Here is a 19,519-nt window from a genome sequence, read left to right as displayed (position 1 = left end):
ATATCGTTGTTTAAATGAGTTAAGAATTGGGAAATCTAATTTTCTTTGAGAGACGCAAACACAGTCTTGAATGCAGCAAAGAGAGGGTCAAAGACAGGATAAAAATAGCTTATTACTTCTAAAGTGTTTTGTGATGTAAAAATCTTGATAACATTAAAAGTGGACCTTAGAGAACATTATACATTAAACAGCTGCAGGTCATGACCTCTGTAATACCAGGATTAGAGATTTCCGTAGAGTTCATGTGACTGGCCCATGCCGCGGGGTACATTCGCATAGACTGAATGTTCTTGGCTCTTTGGGACTTCAGTCCTGTTGATAGGTTCCATCTCAGTGCTCATGTCTGTGTTTGGAAGCTTATTCTCGTACACACAATCTTCCTGCATTAAGAAAACAAAAGTGCTGTTGTAACATGTCTGCTGGGTCATTGCATAATAATAAGTTTAGTATTTAGGATATTTTTTTTAATGCCAATTTAGCGACTTGATCAAGTGACATCAGTCACCTGTTTATCTTTGCTTTCATTAGACTTGACAGGCGTCACACTGCCTATGGAAATATCAAAGCAAAGAACCAGGTTTTATTCAGTTGCATTTTAAAATGACGCTGGTCAAAACTTTCAATTGTTTTAAGTTATGCTGACAGTAGACATGGTTTATTATGTACCTGTACTTGCTGATGTCTTTTTCCTGTAATGGTGAACAGTGACCAATCCAACTATAAATAAAATCACTGCTATGATAAGACCACCAACATAATATAGTATGGATACTATAGTGTTCGAGTTTGCTGAGGAAGAGATAGAAAGGTATTTGTGTATCATTAAAGTCAGATAACCGTCTGCATCATTTCCATCCATTTAACGGCACATTTATGTGTTAGCAAGTAATGTAGATATGTGTATAAGGTGTATTATTTTGAACTAACTATTCCTTAATGTATATAAAAATATGAATAAAATTGAATACATTAATAATCTAATGAGGTTGTTACCTGTTACTGAGGGTGAGAGAATGAGGGCATCAGGGCTTGAATATCTGTCAGTTCTGCTTGCTGTGGTAGAAAGTGCTGCTGGTGTAGTTGTGCGTAAATCAGTGGAAGTTTGTATGCTTTTGTGTGGTTGTGTGGATGTGGTGATGCTTTCACTTGGATCTGTGTGTGAGAAAACAAAACAAACATACAAAAAACAACAACAACAACGTAACGTTGGGAATAATAGAGATACTGCAAAGAAACATTGAAATGGCAGAACATTTAAATCATGTCATAATCTGATACAAATAAATACATGTAATTCCCTAAAAACTTAGTATTGCCTGTTGTTGAACATGAGGTTATGATGTCACCACACAGCAAAATCCCTAGTCTTCTCAGAGCACATTGTCCCACTCTACAGATTTTTAAAGTAACACTGAAGCAGTGTTAAAGATAGAGATAATTAAGAGGTAGAGAGATTGAGTATGAGTGATGAACACCTGATGATAACCAGCAGAATCACTGAAGTATAAGATATTGAGGTTAACAGAGGTTTAGATGTTGATGTTTTATTGAAAAGGTCACCATTCATGGTGATCAGTCTTTCCTTTAGTTTTAATCTGGCAGTTTTAATCTGTTTTTTTATATGAGTTTTTGGTCTTTATAGCTGCTTTATTTTTTTTTGATCAAAGTCATTTGCTGTAATCCTGAATAAAAGCTTCTATGAAAATCTTCTGTTTTGTCATACATTACAAAATGTTTCATTTTATTTAAAGGTCCCATTCTTCGCAATTCCATCTTTCTAACTTTAGTTAGTGTGAAATGTTGCTGTTAGAGCATAAATAATACCTGTAAAATTATAAAGCTCAAAGTTCAATGCCAAGCGAGATATTTAATTTAACAGAAGTTCCCTTTCAAAGCCTACAGTGAACGGCCGGTTTGGACTACAGCAGGAAGTGCAGGGATGTAATGACGTCACTAGAACCGTTTGTTGACTAACCCTCCGCCCACAAGAACACGCAAAATAGGGGGCGTGGTCTCGTTGCTCTCCCACGTGAAGAAGAGCGGGCATTCAGCGCTTGCATCTCCCCATTATGGTAAGAGGCGGGACCTTTTCGGACAAAGTGCACTAAGCTGCTGTCCAATCACAACACGGGAAGCGCTGGCCTAATAAGAACTCGTTACGTATTTCTGAAGGAGGGACTTCATAGAACAAGGAAATCATCAGGCCGTTTTTAGGACAGAGCAAACAGCGCTGTACAGATAAGTAAATTGTGTGAAAAATACTGTGTTTTTTTACACGCGAAACATGAACTCATGTTATATAGCACACTGTAAACATAATCAAAGCTTCAAAAACACGTGAAAAACGGGACCTTTAAAACACAAATAATAATGAATATATTTTCACTTTATCGAAAATTAACTATAAATAGCCTTTAAGAATGACAGTGTGACAAACAATGATCAATTTATTCATAATTCTGTTTAAATAAAACACCACAAGTTATACTGTCAGCTATAAATGTGGTGACACCAAGTAGGCCTACTTAATTTTTATTTTTCACAATCAAGACTTATAAAGCATGTAATATGCGTAAATAATTCATATTGTTGGCAATTGTTTCAACTATGTACCAAGATATTTTTCTAAATCTGCAGTTTTCAAAACAGTTCCACATATTTTGTGTGAGAACGTTGAAAATACTTGAATATACAAAAGTGTTACCCAATAATTGGGCATTTAATTCCAAGTGTCGAAATGCCATCTAAGCAGATTGATCGAAAGAGAGGGTCAAGCTTATTACTAAACTTACTTCTAAATTGGAATGTTTTTTTGATGTAAAAATCTTGATAACATTATAAATAGACCTCAGAGAACATGCAAAAAAAAAAAAAAAAAAAAAAAATCCAGTTATTAATGTATATAACAAATTAATGTAATATATTTTTGTATTTTGAGAGGAATTTTGTGGTGCTGAGAAATATGCAGTAGTTTTGATCCATTTGTTTCAATAAATAAATAAATAAACAAAAAATTACAATAGAATGAATCCATAAATATTTCTCAATTGCTTTTCTCATTGCTGTGCTTTTTTCTGCAACATGGCTGAATTTTAGATTGAACATCTCAATATTTATTTCCAGTTCATCTCTTATGTAGCCATGTTTGACTTTAAGGAGTACAAATGTAACTATTTTGACTATTTTAAGACTATTTAACCTTTTCGAATCATGCTATTTTTTTTATATTTTTTTTGTGTTCACATTGCCACAAAAGTCACCAAGTGTTATACCATTCTGATGAAGATTTTTTTTTTTTTTTATAAATACAAAATTATTGGTTAAAACTGACCAAAGAGCACCAGAGGCTGTAAGAATGTGTCTGTTTGCATTGTTGCGTGTTTGTGTATAATAGTTATTAACATGTCGCTGAGGATTTTTCAATTTCATTAAAAATAAAAAGCAAATAGTTACCTTTAGATACTTTCAGATTGACTTTGTGATATGTGTCTCTTCCAGTTCTCTTCACCCCACACCAGTAAATCCCAGAGTCTGACTCCTGTAGATCAGTGATGGTCACGGTAAAGGTTCCTGTCCTATAATCCTTCAGTGTGTATCTCCCTTTAGGAGACTGGTCAGATTTAACTAAAATATCTCTGTTCCCACATGGATATCTGCAGAAATACTTAATGTTGGTTGAAGCCCATGTATGAAAACAAGAAATGTTGACGTGTTTTCCAATGTATCCATGTATCTCAGTCGCATCTGTTGCTGAATCCCAAAATTCTGATAGATGAAATAAAATGTTAGTTGTCTAAAAAAAATCAAACAAACAAAAATTAAATATTGATAGTTGGTCACTCAAATCCCTTTATCTAAACCTCTTTACTTAACCGACGGACTCGCACATCCATCATGTTTGTAGTTTTTAACGCCGCGTTTGTAGTTCTAATCGAATGGGTTGTGGGCAATATCAGCCGTTAGAGTGAGCATCGATCCGCACTATTGATTCTGAACGGAAATAGTAAACCATCCGGGTATCTTTGGAATACTCTTTTCAGCATACTACGATTTGAGACATACTAATTCTATTTTCTAGTACTATTTAGTATGGATAGTATTATAGTTCTCCTAATGGCAGTAAAAGTTCTTAGTTACGAGTTTTCTCTTAAAACCTATTCACAAAACTGCTGAGAGCAACTTTTACTAAAGAATAGATTTACCAAAGAATTTTAAATAAAAATGTTACCATATTCAAATACATTTTTTAAAAAGTAGGCCAAGTGTCACTAATTAAACTAATTAAACACTAATTCAGCTAATTGTCAGTCTCTTCATCTTGAGAGATTGCAGAATTCAAGCAAATTTGTATTTATTTTTATAAACAAAGTTGATGAATGGCACGTTCAAACTGTCTATATAATCCGTGTGAGAGGAGGTATATATACACAGCCGACTCACCTAACGTTAGTTCCTCCACAGTTTTCTGTATCCCTCCTCCGCCTGTTCCTCACTCTCTGTCTGATATGAGGCAGAACTCTGGGTTTGAGCTAAATTCACAGCTCAAAGCCCTCGATCGCTTCAGACAGCACATCAAATAATCGTATAATGTTTTACTTTATTCAATCATTTGTAAGTGTGAACTCATAAAAACAACTACCACAGGTAATCTGACATTATTATTATTAAAGATGCATTAATTATCAGTATTGCCTCAGTGTTGCAGCAACAGTCATTATGATTGTTTAGAGATTTGGTCCTAGTGACTTAGGAGTCCTCTTGACTACTCTTAACGTTTCATAGATTTAGGAGCTAGTTTTAGTGCTAAAATACTTTGTGAAATACTCTTAGAGCAACAATTTAGGACTCCTAAAATTAGGACTGACATGCCCATTATTTAAGAGTTTCTCCTAAATCAGCAAGTTAGGAACTACTTTTAGCCTTAAGATGTTTTGTGAATACGGCCCCAGTTCTACAGCGTCTTGCTGGGTACCTTCGCCCATAGTGACATCTCACTAGTCCGGTTTCACATAGCTATTAAATGGCAAATATGTTCTGATTTTTGTGATGTATTGCATTATGTAATGTGGATAGATAAAGGAAAACACTTAATACCCAGCCAACATGTCCATGTGGGCCCCACATGGGGTTTAGCTGGGCTACATGGGCATCATCTGGGCATGGGCTCAGGGTGGGCAGTTTGATGGGCTGAATGCGGGCCCCATATTAGATAAAGTTGTGGGGCCCAGTTAGGTTGCCCATTATTGTTTATTTGAGGGTCCCATGTGGGCCACATTTGGGCTATATTTAGAATAGTAAAGTTTTATTGTTTGCAGTTGTTTTTGTACAATTATGGGTAACAGCCTAACCCTAACAACTGATTACATTTATTGCATTTTAAGTATTTCATAAGTTTAAAAGTTCTTTTTTGATATAAGTTTTCATAAGTTCTTAATTTGTCCATTTTTTATTTTTTATTTTTTTTTGTTGATTTTAGATTTTTTGTATATTAATAAATGTAGTTCTTCCCACAAACCCAGCTGGGCACCATGTGGGACCTAGATGGTTCACTAATGGAAAATGAGTACATGGGTTGAAAATGGGCAACTCAGTGGTCTAATTCATTCACAGTCAAGACAAGTGCAAACAGTCAATTCCAGAGGTTGATTGGATAGATAGCACACAAATATCACCCTTGAAATAATTTGTATTGTTATTTTGACACTTAAACACAATGTGACTTCAATCTAATCAAAATCCAAAAAGGCCAGCACAATTGCAATTCAAAATGTGTGCACATTGAGGGAAATATTTCCATTCTCAAATGTTTAATTTTAAATAGATCTTTAATAAATCTTTATTTTGTCACAGACCATCTAGTTTCCACTGAGCAATGAGATCTGAGGAGCTTTATCCATCTCATCACTCAGTTGTCTGTGCTTTTTCCCTTTTTTTATTTAGTGCTAATTCAAATAACAAATGCACAAAAGATACCAAATATAGTAATACTTTAGAATACTGTTACAAATAATTTGTTATGCCTTCAGAAGGATTTGGTAAAACTCAGTCATTATTAGTAGGTTACACCACGATCTTCACTTTTATAATAATTATATAAGGTCTCCCTCATCTATCACACCTGATTCAACTCATGAGCTCATTAGACTGCAAAACCTGAAATGGGTGTGTCAGATATAGGGAGACAGACAACATTTGCAGAGCTGGTGATACTCCAAGACAGGTTTGTAACCATAACCATGTATTTTACAACACATCTGCTTGTGATTCTTATTAAGTGGGGGTCATTTTTTAGGGTTCTTAAGCTAACTGAAGTCTCTGAGATCCTGACACCTTCACTTCTGGAGACTCCAGGGAGGTTGCAGTTCTGGAAAATTGTGCTGCTGGAGAGTAAAGGGTTTCTGATGGTTTCACACTTAATTCTTCACCTTAATTCGGAATTATTTTGCAGTTAGCGTGTTGTTTCTTCGCCATCTGTTTTTGTCTGATGTGGGGTACCAAAAGGTGGCACAATGGTTGATTCATTCGTTTGGTCTTTTTCAAAGGGCTGTTTGGAGAGCGATGACAGAGGAGTGAGGAGCTGCACAGTTTTTCTTTTATTTGTTTGTGAAATACATTATTTTATTTTAGACTGTACTTTTGATACTTTTGAATTATACTGTTGTAAATGTAGTCATTTTCAAATGTTTCCAAATAAACCTTGCATAATAAACTAAAGCATGAACTTCATTGAATACTTTTAACATTTTAGTGTAGTTAGTGTATTGCATGTAATGTTTGTATTTAGGGGTTTACTATAAGATAACCCAAACAGAAAGTAGCCCATCTATGTTCCCATTGTGGCCCATAAGAGCCCTACATAACACCCATCTGGATCCCATCATGAACCCATAGGCCCCAAATGAGTGCTACCTGGGTTACCCATATGGACCCAGTATGAGCCCATCAAGAGACCGTCATCAACCCATTTAGGCCTCATAAGGGTTCTGTATGTGGCCCACATTGGCCCCATTTATTAGAACCCATATGGGACCCATGGTGGCCCCTATAATGAACACAAAAATGGGCCCCACTTAGAGCCCACTATGGACCCATCATGTGCCCCTGTGGGCTAACACACATGGGGCCCGTGTGGAGCCGATGGACAAAATTATACTGGCCCCACTTGGGTTGCCCATGCAGGGCCCAAGTGACAGCCCATCAAAAACCCACATGGGGCCCACATGGCAATGTTGGCTGGGTAATGTTCTAGTCTGCAGCAAAAATATATGCTTTTATGAACTTTAGAAACACATTTACTGACAGAAAAAGAGCTACATCCTGTTTCTTACACTTGTCATGTGTGTAGTCATTACCCTTAAACACAGAGATCAGTTTTGTGGTTACTGTTAATGAGAATGTTCAGAATTTGTTCTGAAAAGCTGATGCCAGATCAGTATTTTGATTACTGGACTAAGTAGTCTTACTGCGCTAATACTGTTAAATACACACAAGGTTAATATATATAAACACAGTCGGTTATGTCTAAAGTGAAAGTAAAATCGCGTGTCTGTATATGAAATGCGAACAGGTCTTAGCAGCAGCCTAGTGATTGTGAACACTTGTCCTTAAAGGGACAGGTCACCTCTAAAATTATGTTAATAAAATCACTCACTGATCTTGAATAAAGTAATAATACAGTACTTTTTAATCAATGTTGTGTATTGAAGACTATGTCTATATGTGTTTTAATTTTAGCCTACATTTATTAATTTAATTGCATACTTAAATGCTACTGTACATCTCTGAGCTGCCACTGTATATCTTTATATATATTTATTTTATATTATACAATACACTAAGAATGTGTACAAGTTTTTTTTTTTTAAAGTAAAGTTTAGTTTAATTAATGTTTTTCAAGTCTTTTGAGTAAAATAAAGAAAGTGTATTACAATAAAAACATTTTCTCCTTAACCTCTTTCTGTTCCTGTCGCCTAACAATAGAATAGCAAAAAACTGAACTGAAAACCGTGGTTAAAAACCGAGGAATGTATTGAACCATGGAGTAACTGTATTGTTGCATCCCTTTATATATATATATATATATATATATATATATATATATATATATATATATATATATATATATATATATATATATATATATATATATATCGCATGCCTGTCCTGTCTTGTGTGCACATGTGGGTTTTGTCATTATGGCCTTTGTGCTTCTGTCATTGTCTGATTCCTCCCCCCTTGTTATCTAACTAGTGTTTGATTTCTCCCACCTGTGTTCCCTCGGCCCCTGACTCATTTTTTCCCCTTTTATCCTTTTATAAGCTCCTGGTGTTGTCAGTCTTTGTGGGATCATTGTAATATCTACGTCTCCCGTCTCCCTACGTCTCCCGTTTTGTTTTGTATTTATGTTTCTTTTTATAAATAAATCATTAATTTCTGCACTTGAGTCCTCTCACCTTGTTTCCTTTAAGTGTCATGTGACAGAAAGATCCAACCAAGTTTTGAGGACTCAGCAAAGAAGGTCTCCCTCGGTGGCAGTTCCGGGGGTCCCTAGTCTGGTGGTCCCAGTCTCTGTGATTCCAGTTCCTGTGGACTCCATTCCGGTGGTCCCGAGTCCGGACACTGCCTGGAGGGCTTTTATAGGATGTTACGTGGTGGCAGTCCTGCGTGCTTGGGAGGAGCACAGGACTTTCGCCAAAAGCCCAGATGTGGTTCCGGTGATCCCTGTTCTGGTGGATTGTGTTCCGGTGGATCTAGTTCCGGCAATCCCTGCTCCAGTGGTCCCGAGTTCGACGGTCCAGAAACGGAGGAGGAGGAGAAAGGCTCCCTCCGTCCCTGCGCCGGTGGTCCCTGTTCCAGTGGACCCAGTTCCGGTGGATCGTGTTCTGGTGGATCGTGTTCCAGTGGTCCCTGTGCCGGTGGATCCGGTGGACCCAGTTTCAGTGATCACAGTTCCGATGGTCCCTACTCTGGTGGTCCTGAGTCTGGACACGGCCTGGAGGGCTGTGATGGGATGCTTCGTGGTGGCAGTCCTGCATGCTTGGGAGAAGCACAGGGTGTCATCCACAACTCCGGTGGTCCCAGTTCCGGTGGTCCGAGTTCCGGTGGATCGTGTGCCGGTGGTCCATGTGCCAGTGGTCCCTGTACCGGTGGACTCTGTACCGTTAGACGCTGATGGGCCAGAAATGTCTCCTAGGCGCCCTGCTCTGCCCGCGCCGCCCTGGCGTCCTGTTCTGACCGCGCCGCCGCTGAGCTCTGCGGGCCATCTTGGCCGCCTGAACTTTTTGTTTTCCCAATTCTTCCCTTGTTTACCCCTCCCTTGTCTGTTCGTTCCTTGTCTGTTTCCCCTGTCCCTCCCGTGCCCCCCTGGTCAGTCCCTCCCGTGCAGCCCTGATCTATCCCTCCCGTCCCGCCCTGGTGTGCCCCGCCCTAGTCTGTCCCTCCTGTCCCTAGTGGAGCGTCTGGTGGCTGCTCCTTAAGGAGGGGGTAATGTCACATGCCTGTCCTGTCTTGTGTGCACATGTGGGTTTTGTCAGTATGGCCATTGTGTTTTTCTCTGTCATTGTCTGATCCCTCCACCCCTTGATATCTAATTGGTGTTTGATTTCTCCCACATGTTCCCTCGGTCCCTGCCTCATTTGTTCCCTTTTATAAGCTCCTGGTGTGGTCAGTCTTTGTAGGATCGTTGTAATATCTAAGTCTCCCGTCTTCCTCGTGATTCCTTTCTGGTATGTTTAAGTTATGTTCCGTTATCTCTAGTTTATGTGTTTTGCCCCCTTGTGGGTTTTGTTTTGTCTTTATGTTTTTTTTATATATAAATCATTCATTTCTGCCCTTGAGTCCTCTCTTCTTTGTTTCCTTTAAGTGTTGCGTGACTATATATATTATTATATATAAATAACAGGGTTAACAAATATTGCAATAAAAATGTGTACATTGGATTACAGTTAGCCTTTGGCATTGTTCACTTGCTCCTTAAAAAAGGGTGATTTGAAATGAGTTAGAACTTAGATCTGTGCATGTAAAAGTATTATGCTAATTATATTTGACTGCACTGTTGACCGAAAGTCAAGTTATGAAACAACAACTGACCTGACAGAAAGATCCAGATCCACAGCACATGAAAGGCCTTCATTTTCATCAGTCTCCAGGTAATTCAGTACTTTCAAACACAGAATCAGCTAGACTTCATATACTGTCTGCTAAAAATGGAAGCCTGGTTTCCGTGCAGTGTAAGTCGGAGCTGCTAAACGCTTACCATAGTAGCGTCACTATTCACAGACGTCTTTAAATAGAGAAATGACTTCCTCTTGTTTTCACACTTCATGTGCACATGTTAACTCTTTTTCAAGAATCTAAGGTACATTAAGTCTTGGTGCTTTAGTTTTTGAATATTGGGAATGCCTGATTATGCATGCGTACAAACTAAGCCTTACTGTTAGAATAAGACACTGAGACATTTAACAGTTAGACAACCCAATGGTATTTTTTATTTTACAATAACAGCCACATTCAGTCATGAGACCCCAAATATTTACAGCAAGCACACATTTCACACTCCTCTCACACTCCCATTCCTATGATACTGATATGAGAAAAACGCACAGCATCATAGGTTCGTTTGTTTCCTGACCCAATAAATATACTTAGTCCATGACCTTTAGCATGTTTGCTAAGGTTTGCAGTGTGTTTGTAGCTGATCTCTGATCAGATGGTGATGGTGGAGTATAGGGGAGGATCTTGAATTTGATTGGCTGCAGGACTTTTATTTACTGTAGAGTAAATGGTGAAATTTGTGACTTCCTCGTAATCACCAGCAGTCTGTGGATTCAGTGACGTTTTATTATAATGTGAATAAAGAAACAAACAGACTTTATTGCTTTGTATTACAGATATTGTATTTGGGCATTTCACTGCACAATTGATACATTTCCTGTGTGTGTGTGTGTATATATATATATATATATATATATATATATATATATACACACACACACACATATAATTAAGTCAGTTCATCACAATGTATATCAGTAAATAAATATTCTGCAGAAATGTCCACTAGAGGGCGATATATGTACTTTCCTCTATTACAGTTTCATTCAACTTGGAAAGTTTGAGTTTTATATATTCTAGTGAAAAGTGCAATAGAATTGACCAATACTTGAACATGGAAACTTGTGGAAATCCAACTCATTTTGCCCAGATGTGTGAATCACATGTGCATGACAGAACCCAAAGATTTCATTTTGAATACAAATGAAATACAATAACGAGTCAACACTACAGCATTGCATGATGATAAACTTGTTTGCAAGGATGGGTTTGCAAACATTACATAGCATTGTAACTATTTGGTAGCTAAAAGACTTTGCTGACAGTCAAAGCCAACGGTTGCGCTGCTATTTTGTCTGTGCCATATGCTGTCTTGTGAGTTTTGTGCAATGGTCAGAGTTTGGAGATGTCAAGTATTATTATACATCTGTGTTGATGAAGCAGTGTCCTTTCTACAATGTCAACCCACACTACAGGTCCTTCTCAAAAAATTAGCATATCATGAAAAGGTTCTCTAAACGAGCTATTAACCTAATCATCTGAATCAACTAATTAACTCTAAACACCTGCAAAAGATTCCTGAGGCTTTTAAAAACTCCCAGCCTGGTTCATTACTCAAAACCGCAAACATGGGTAAGACTGCCGACCTGACTGCTGTCCAGAAGGCCATCATTGACACCCTCAAGCGAGAGGGTAAGACACAGAAAGACATTTCTGAACGAATAAGCTGTTCCCAGAGTGCTGTATCAAGGCACCTCAGTGGGAAGTCTGTGGGAAGGAAAAAGTGTGGCAAAAAACGCTGCACAACGAGAAGAGGTGACCGGACCCTGAGGAAGATTGTGGAGAAGGACCGATTCCAGACCTTGGGGGACCTGCGGAAGCAGTGGACTGAGTCTGGAGTAGAAACATCCAGAGCCACCGTGCACAGGCGTGTGCAGGAAATGGGCTACAGGTGCCGCATTCCCCAGGTCAAGCCACTTTTGGGCTACAGAGAAGCAGCACTGGACTGTTGCTCAGTGGTCCAAAGTACTTTTTTCAGATGAAAGCAAATTTTGCATGTCATTCGGAAATCAAGGTGCCAGAGTTTGGAGGAAGTCTGGGGAGAAAGAAATGCCAAAATGCCTGAAGTCCAGTGTCAAGTACCCACAGTCAGTGATGGTCTGGGGTGCCATGTCAGCTGCTGGTGTTGGTCCACTGTGTTTTATCAAGGGCAGGGTCAATCCTAGCTATCAGGAGATTTTGGAGCACTTCATGCTTCCATATGCTGAAAAGCTTTATAGAAATGAAGATTTCGTTTTTCAGCACGACCTGGCACCTGCTCACAGTGCCAAAACCACTGGTAAATGGTTTACTGACCATGGTATGACTGTGCTCAATTGGCCTGCCAACTCTCCTGAGCTGAACCCCATAGAGAATCTGTGGGATATTGTGAAGAAAAAGTTGAGAGACGCAAGACCCAACACTCTGGATGAGCTTAAGGCCGCTATCGAAGCATCCTGGGCCTCCAGAACACCTCAGCAGTGCCACAGGCTGATCGCCTCGATACCACGCCGCACTGAAGCAGTCATTTCTGCAAAAGGATTCCCCACCAAGTATTGAGTGCATAACTGAACATTGAGTGCATACTGAAGGTTGACTTTTTTGTATTAAATACACTTTTCTTTTATTGGTCAGATGAAATATGCTAATTTTTTGAGATATGAATTTTGGGTTTTCATGAGCTGTATGTCAAAATCATCAGTATTAAAACAATAAACGACTTGAAATATTTCAGTTGGTGTGCAATGAGTCTAAAATATATGAAAGTTTAATTTTTATCATTACATTATGGAAAATAATGAACTTTATCACAATATGCTAATTTTTTTAGAAGGACCTGTATTGTAAATACACATAAAAGCTATAAAAATATCATGCATCTTACCTCTATGGGACACGTGGTGCCTTGGATTTCAGCATCAACTTAAGGTGTAAACAGGGAAACACTTTAGTAGATAGATTATAGGCTTGATTGTGTTTTTTATTTATGTAGTGTATTTGTACTTACCTTTGGAACTGTGTGACTTTTTAATGCGCATATTCCATATACAGAGAACCAGCCCAAATATAATCACCATCACAAACAGAGTGACGGCTGTAAACATCAGATAACCTAAAACATACAGAGACAGTGTGTGTACGCTGTAAACCAGACATGTTCAGTCCTGCTCCTCGAGGACCACTGTCCTGCAGAGTTTAGCTCCAACCCTAATTAAACACAACTGAACCAGCTAATCAAGGCCTTATGGGGCCTACATCTGGGGCTTGAGGAGTGGTCATGAACAAAGGCAGAGTTTACTTGAGCCAGGAGAGGGTCAACACTGATGCTCATTTCTCATGTTAGGCTACCATATCAGGGTACCTATTAACCTCAACATCTTAAATAATGTCCAGCGCAAACTCGCTGTCAGACACCAGCGAGTGTTTGATTTTTTTTTTTTTTCTTTGTGATCCGATGGGGATTCTGATCACCCATATGAGGCAGAAATATATTTATATGCAGTGCTAAAGGCTACTTATGCTAACCACAGTCTCAGTGGCAAGCCGGCCCGATCTCACGAAAATGCACATAAATAGTACGAGTGTGCAATCTAGAGGAATGTAAACGGCAAAATGAGTTGTCGTGCATATTGTATGCGTTTTTTTGCATGCATATGATACGCACTTTATGGCATATTATACGCACAAACCACCCACCCCACCACCCCCATCCTACCCAAGAGCGTGTCATAGACACGGAATAAAGTGTGTATTATATGCACGTGAAAAACTAGCAAATGCACGCCAAAACTCATTTTGCCGTATCCATTCCACGAGATTGCACGCTTGTACTATTGATACGCAATACCATGTGATCGCGTTGGACAAGCTGTATAAGACAGAGAGTGTAGACGAGGTCAGTGGCGTGATTGCTAATGAGCATCACCTGTGCACCGCACCGGTCTCGAGCTTCTCACGGAGGAGATCCGGAAGTATAAAAAGGGGAGCGACGATAGTGAAGGAAGAGAGAGGGCCTGGCCTTTTTTACATTATGTTTTATATGAGAAAGTCCATCAGTCATCTGTGAATGGCTGACATGCTTACTTTAGCTTTGTGTTTTTTCTTTTTCTTTCTTATTTGTATTTATTGAAATTATTTCTTCTTCCTGAACTAATTAACCATTTAGAACCTGAAGCTAAAAAAAGGTAATTTTCACTGTATTTTTTTTTTTTTTGGGACTGTAGAATTATGACACAATGTGCTATCCTCAAGTGCAAGGTGTCATTTTGCCTTCTTCCGAGTGTCCAAGATTAACTCAGTCACCTTTTTATGTTAAATGGTAAGTACCAGTTTGAATCAGCATGATTGATGTGCACTCCTGACACAAATTAATAAATTCACTAGAATTTTTTATATTGTAAAACATTGGTCAAATATCGATGCTGGAATCCAACGTCTTTAAGTGAAGACCAAATGTTTGTTTCTGTCATGTTCATGTCATTTTCCATTAGCTGGTGAAACGGTGAGGTTGTGATGATGTTCTGGAGCCGTGTTAAGGTCGGGTTTTAGGGTAGCGCTGAGGGACTACTGGTCCGACAGTGGAAACACAGCTTGATTTTGGCCTTGAGGTCTGAAGATATTGGGACTCTGTTAGCCCTGGCTCGCACTGGCCCAGCAGTGGAAAAGGAAGCAGTGTTTTTTAGCATTTGCTATAAATGACAAAAACACAAAATGCCCTTGATGACATCATGTGTTTACCATGTGAAAGTGTAATTCTGAGATCAGAAGTGAAACATTGCAACATTTCCACATCCGCCCGACTCGAACATGACATTACTACCAATATTAGCTGCTTGCAGGCCGGTGTGTTGAGGCAAGTTACAGCTAAACTATGCAGGACAGTGGCTCTGGATAAAAGCTGTAGACATTATTATAAGCTTGTTTTGTCAGGCACATTGTATAGTAAATATGCAGGAAGATTAGAGAACAGTAAATGCGGTGTGTGTGTGTATGTGCAGAGAAATATTTGAAGAGAAAGACTCACCAGGTGTTGTACTTTCATAAACTGCTGGTTTAGATGAAACAACCGGACTCTGAAACTCTTTAAATGTAAAAGAGGAACAGCATCATTCCTAATCTGTTCAGATAAATAGTTAAACACACACCGTGATTAGCTCAGTGTTACCTGTTGCTGAAGATGTGTTGGTTATGATGCCATCAGGTGATGGAGATGTTGAGAATGAACTCATTGTTATGGTGGATTGATTATCCCAATTTCCCCCTGTTTTAGGAGACGTGTGTCAACTTTTTTGGTAATAGTTGAATATTTTACACTTCAGTAAATCTACACCAAATACTATAAATCATTCTTACCTTTAGATACTGTCAGATTGACTTTGTGATATGTGTCTTTTCCAAATCTATCCACCCCACACCAGTAAATCCCAGAGTCTGACTCCTGTAGATCAGAGATGGTCACGGTGAAGGTTCCTGTCCCATAATCCTTCAGTGTGTATCTCCCTTTAGGAGACTGGTCAGATTTAACTAAAATATCTCTGTCTTCACATGGATCTCTGCAGAAATACTTAATGTTGTTTGAAGCCCATGAATGAGAACAAGAAATGTTGATGTGTTCTCCACTGGATCCATGTGTCTCAGTCACATCTGTTTCTGGAATCCCAATTCCTGCTGAATGAGAACCACATAAAATATATCATACTCAAGGGAGATGCCATTCTCAGTTTTATGCTTGATATTTTAATAATGAATTATCATTCAGATATCAGTGAATATAACATAGTGGCATATGTGGGACACAAAATACAGATTTTGGAAAAGAAATAAACTGATTTTAACTTATCTAACACAGTCTGTTGCTAGTGTTCTGTCAGTATTGTAGTTTTTACTGTCACATTTTGATAAAGTCTGTCTATTATTGCATTAGTGCCTATGATTGAAAAGAATAATGTGTATATATTTTTTTATACACAAGTAATAAATTATTAAACAATTATTGTTGTCCACCCGCCTATAGGCTCATATTACTAACAAGCCCTTTAAATAACACAAAGAAATACAACAATGCACCTGAACACATCTGATTATAGACCAGCACGCCCGTGGGTGAACCGATGGGAGCCAATTCATTTGTTATTTAAACAACGTGACACTGGATGTGAAAATGATAACTGCGTCTTGTTTAAACTAGCAAAAAAAATGTGTATGATAGAGCCCATTATTATGTTGTAAATAAGACAACATCTCTATTGAAAACCACTGCCCAACTAAAGGAAACGCTGATCACCATAATAGTGACCAAACATTTTCAATAACACATCAGCTGTTCATTTTCAATATGAGCTTCTGGTGAAATATCTTTGAGATTTACTGTCTTCTTTTATCTTCAGTTGATTTTAGGCTGTGTGGCTTTAGTTGTGCTTCATTTTCTGAGAGGGCAAACATTACTGATTTAATGCCATTATTATTGATTTTTTCAACATTTTTTCATCACTCGCAACATTAATTGCGAGTGCAAATGTATTGTTGATTCAATGCAGTTAACAGTGGCACATTAACATTGATTTAACATTGTTTTTAATGGTGGCCTGCTATCTGAGCCAGGATTGAAATAGACATTCAGCATATGCCAGAGGGAAGTGCAGAGGTTATGAAAAAGTATTCAACACTTTGCATATTAGAGATGCGCAGATCAGCTCTAACGTCACCTGAATCCACTGTTAAAAACCCACCCGAACCTGTGATTTTCTCTGATTTAGATAACTGCATCTCCAGTGATATGGTAACACATCTGAATAAGGCTGCTTTTAAATGAACATTTATTTAAACTCAAAGTTCATCTTTGACCAAATTAATTTCCCTTAAAAGCCTAAAAATAGGTTTTACTGCCTCCAAACTTAAATTGGATGTCACACACAAAAGAATGTTTATTATTAACAAGGTTGAGGTGGAGCTTGTTCAGATAATTTACACAGGTGGAGAGCACGCAGCTAATCAACAATAAGAGGTGTGTATATATACACTAGCCTAGAAATCTAGACGCACCCTAGCGGCAGCAAATCTAATCTGCCGCAAGTGTCGTCTAGCAACTCTCAATAGAGGGAATGCATCGACGTCACTTTCCCGCCGTAACACGCCCCCTCAGCCACGGCTGAGTGGCAGAAGAGCAGCTGCGTGACTGGACTTAATGGAGGAAAACACGAGTAGAGCAATCGATCCTTACAACTTACCAAAGAGTCAGTGATCCATGGGTGATATGCAGCCAGGAAAGGTGTTTTCCTGACATTTTTAGGAGCCTCATTTCGACAAGAAGGTTTATAACTGTCATTCATCACATTTTTCGAGTGAATCCCGCATGTATATGTGGGTGGGTCAGTGTTTTGAAGCGTGTAGTGGTGGTAATATACTTTATATTCACTAAAAGCTGTCACTCATTCAATAAACGCAATCTCATAAAGTTCCGCAGTGACGTTGGTATACAATGAATCTCTTATTTTCACAATGGCTGCACTTACAGAGGATTGCTTCGCGTGTTTAACTGAACTCAGCGCCTGGACAAACGCTCGAGCGGTGAGTGATTCCAAATTAAACACCTCTGATTGGCCAATTCCGTTGTAGAAGTCTACAAACATGTCTGTGATTGGCTACATTACTCACAGAGGCGAAAACACGTTGGAAATGTAATCATTTGACGAGTGCAAATACAGATACACACTGGATCTTTTGCTAGTTCCTTTTCGCTGATAATATGCAGTTATTACGAGTTCTTACAGAGGATTACATATCCTAGACAAGCAGTTATGTGCAGCGTTTCACTCTAAAAGCAGAAGCTGCAGCAGTTGGCAGTGGTTTGAGTGAGAAAATTACACGCTATTATCAAGTCCGTCTCAAGCTCAGAACAGCGATGACTATGCGGTCCGTGGACAAGCCTCCCCCTCCCCCCCTTCTGGCGCCGGGCCTGGTTTTGTGAGTTTTCGCTGCATTCGCGCTGTAAACCAATGCTGCCTCTCAGTCTTTCTGCCACTCAGCGGGGGCGTTATCACAGTCACTCCAGCTGACGATGACGTCACGTGCATTCCCTCTATACACTTCTGAGCTGTAAACGTCAAACTCTGGTCAGGCCAATCACATCGTGTATAGAGTCGGTGGGCGGGGCTTAACATAATGACGGCCGAGTTGCGTTTGCGTGCTTCTAGTAAAAGCTTCTAGTCTTTCGAATCAGCTTTGACTGTGACTCTGGAAGACTTGGAGTTAAGCTTTTCTCTGAGAAGAGAACAAAGAACGGCACTGAAGTCATTCTTAAAAAGGGAAGATGTGTTCGGAGTTTAGCCGACCGGATACGGCGAATGTTTAATCTATCAACAAGCTCTGTTTCACCTTTGTTGCTCTGGTTGGTTGTAGCGCTATCCTATCGCGTGCAGAGGGAGTTTTAAAGACAGCCGTTTATCCCACCCTCGGATTGAGCTGTCAATGGGGAGTTTCCAGACCAAACAACTTGATGTGGGTCTGGCTTGTCAGGCTATATATACGCAGCAGTCTCACCCCCTTTTCCACATTTAGCTTTTTTTAAAGTTCTAAACCACTTACATATGGGGGGGGTACTCTGGGTTCGGGCCAAAGTCCGAGCTCGAAGCCCTCCCCCCGGACAGCACGCCAAATACGCATTTAAACTTCCATTTCATTGCCACTTAACCAGGGGACCCACAACTGCGTAGCTTAATGTCATCATTAATGACCCACGACCCACCCTTAAATTATTCAGAACTTTATTTTTTTATTGCTTGCCCCGTCTGACCTGCGCATTACAGCAGTGTCTGTGGATATAATTGTGATCTGTGCATCACTACTAAATATATTGAATGTTTTTGCCCATAAAAGCCTTTAAAACGTATGAGATGCTCATCAGTTTTTTAGTACACCACAGAAAAAAATACTGAAGCAGTATCACAGCGATGCCTTTGACCAGGGCTGTATTAAAGCTAATAAAAATACAACCCCCTTTCATGTTAGTTCAGGTCCATGGTTTTAAATTCAGTATCAAATACGTCATCTCATGATGTCTTTTGAGAAATGAACATGAAAGCAAATTGATTGTGTCTCTTGACTATGAACACTCATGAAGCATAACAAGGGTATCAATCCATAAACTGATGTTTAGAAACCAATATGTCCTAAAGACAATATTACTAAATCTGACAAAACACCAAAGTAGACCAAACACACATCAAAACACCAAAGTAGACCACAGCGCATACTCACCTGACAGACAGATCCAGATCCCAAGAGCATAGGACTTCATTTTTTTTATATTTACCCCTTTTATATTTCAGAAAGACAACAATATATCAGTATTTCCTTGTTCAAGTCACTCTTAGCAGCCTTGAGGGCTTTTACTGGTGTGCAATGTTGAGGATGTAAAAAACGCTTGTCT

At 39.0% G+C, this 19,519-nt stretch overlaps 2 protein-coding genes across 3 annotated transcripts; both read right to left on the bottom strand.

Annotated features, from left to right (window-relative positions):
• Nucleotides 1-10,311, bottom strand: LOC137073862 (CMRF35-like molecule 1). The gene is made up of 6 exons (XM_067442571.1): nucleotides 10,090-10,311; nucleotides 3,454-3,765; nucleotides 994-1,152; nucleotides 667-789; nucleotides 506-549; nucleotides 1-380 (listed from the first exon to the last, which is right to left on the bottom strand). Exons 1-6 carry the CDS (start codon nucleotides 10,136-10,138, stop codon nucleotides 222-224), a joined length of 846 nt encoding a protein of 281 aa, XP_067298672.1. The 5' UTR covers nucleotides 10,139-10,311; the 3' UTR covers nucleotides 1-221.
• Nucleotides 10,312-10,472: 161 nt separating this feature from the next.
• On the bottom strand, nucleotides 10,473-19,493 carry LOC137073861 (CMRF35-like molecule 5). Of its 2 annotated transcripts, none has more exons than XM_067442569.1 (7): nucleotides 19,348-19,493; nucleotides 15,445-15,759; nucleotides 15,257-15,352; nucleotides 15,116-15,172; nucleotides 13,100-13,204; nucleotides 12,977-13,014; nucleotides 10,473-10,818 (listed from the first exon to the last, which is right to left on the bottom strand). In XM_067442569.1, exons 1-7 carry the CDS (start codon nucleotides 19,385-19,387, stop codon nucleotides 10,705-10,707), a joined length of 765 nt encoding a protein of 254 aa, XP_067298670.1. In that variant the 5' UTR covers nucleotides 19,388-19,493; the 3' UTR covers nucleotides 10,473-10,704. The 2 variants fall into 2 exon arrangements, with proteins under 2 accessions (XP_067298670.1, XP_067298671.1); XM_067442570.1 differs by having other exon boundaries at nucleotides 15,445-15,756.
• Nucleotides 19,494-19,519: the final 26 nt, after the last annotated feature.

Source organism: Pseudorasbora parva, chromosome 4, assembly GCF_024679245.1.
Source record: "Pseudorasbora parva isolate DD20220531a chromosome 4, ASM2467924v1, whole genome shotgun sequence".
Lineage (NCBI taxonomy): Eukaryota > Metazoa > Chordata > Actinopteri > Cypriniformes > Gobionidae > Pseudorasbora > Pseudorasbora parva.
The sequence above is the reverse complement of the archived record's forward strand: the minus strand, read 5'-3'. Positions and strand labels throughout refer to the sequence as shown.

Excerpts from the sequence above, each read along its gene's own strand:
- LOC137073862 (XM_067442571.1), bottom strand. The coding sequence starts at position 10,138 with ATGAAAATGAAGGCCTTTCATGTGCTGTGGATCTGGATCTTTCTGTCA. Across the intron at positions 1,153-3,453 it reads CAATCTGAAAGTATCTAAAG|ATCCAAGTGAAAGCATCACC; the intron begins GTAACTATTTGC and ends TCTCACACACAG. Across the intron at positions 550-666 it reads AAAGACATCAGCAAGTACAG|GCAGTGTGACGCCTGTCAAG; the intron begins GTACATAATAAA and ends ATATTTCCATAG.
- LOC137073861 (XM_067442569.1), bottom strand. The coding sequence starts at position 19,387 with ATGAAGTCCTATGCTCTTGGGATCTGGATCTGTCTGTCAG. Across the intron at positions 15,760-19,347 it reads GATCTGGATCTGTCTGTCAG|CAGGAATTGGGATTCCAGAA; the intron begins GTGAGTATGCGC and ends GTTCTCATTCAG. Across the intron at positions 15,353-15,444 it reads CAATCTGACAGTATCTAAAG|GGGGAAATTGGGATAATCAA; the intron begins GTAAGAATGATT and ends CTCCTAAAACAG.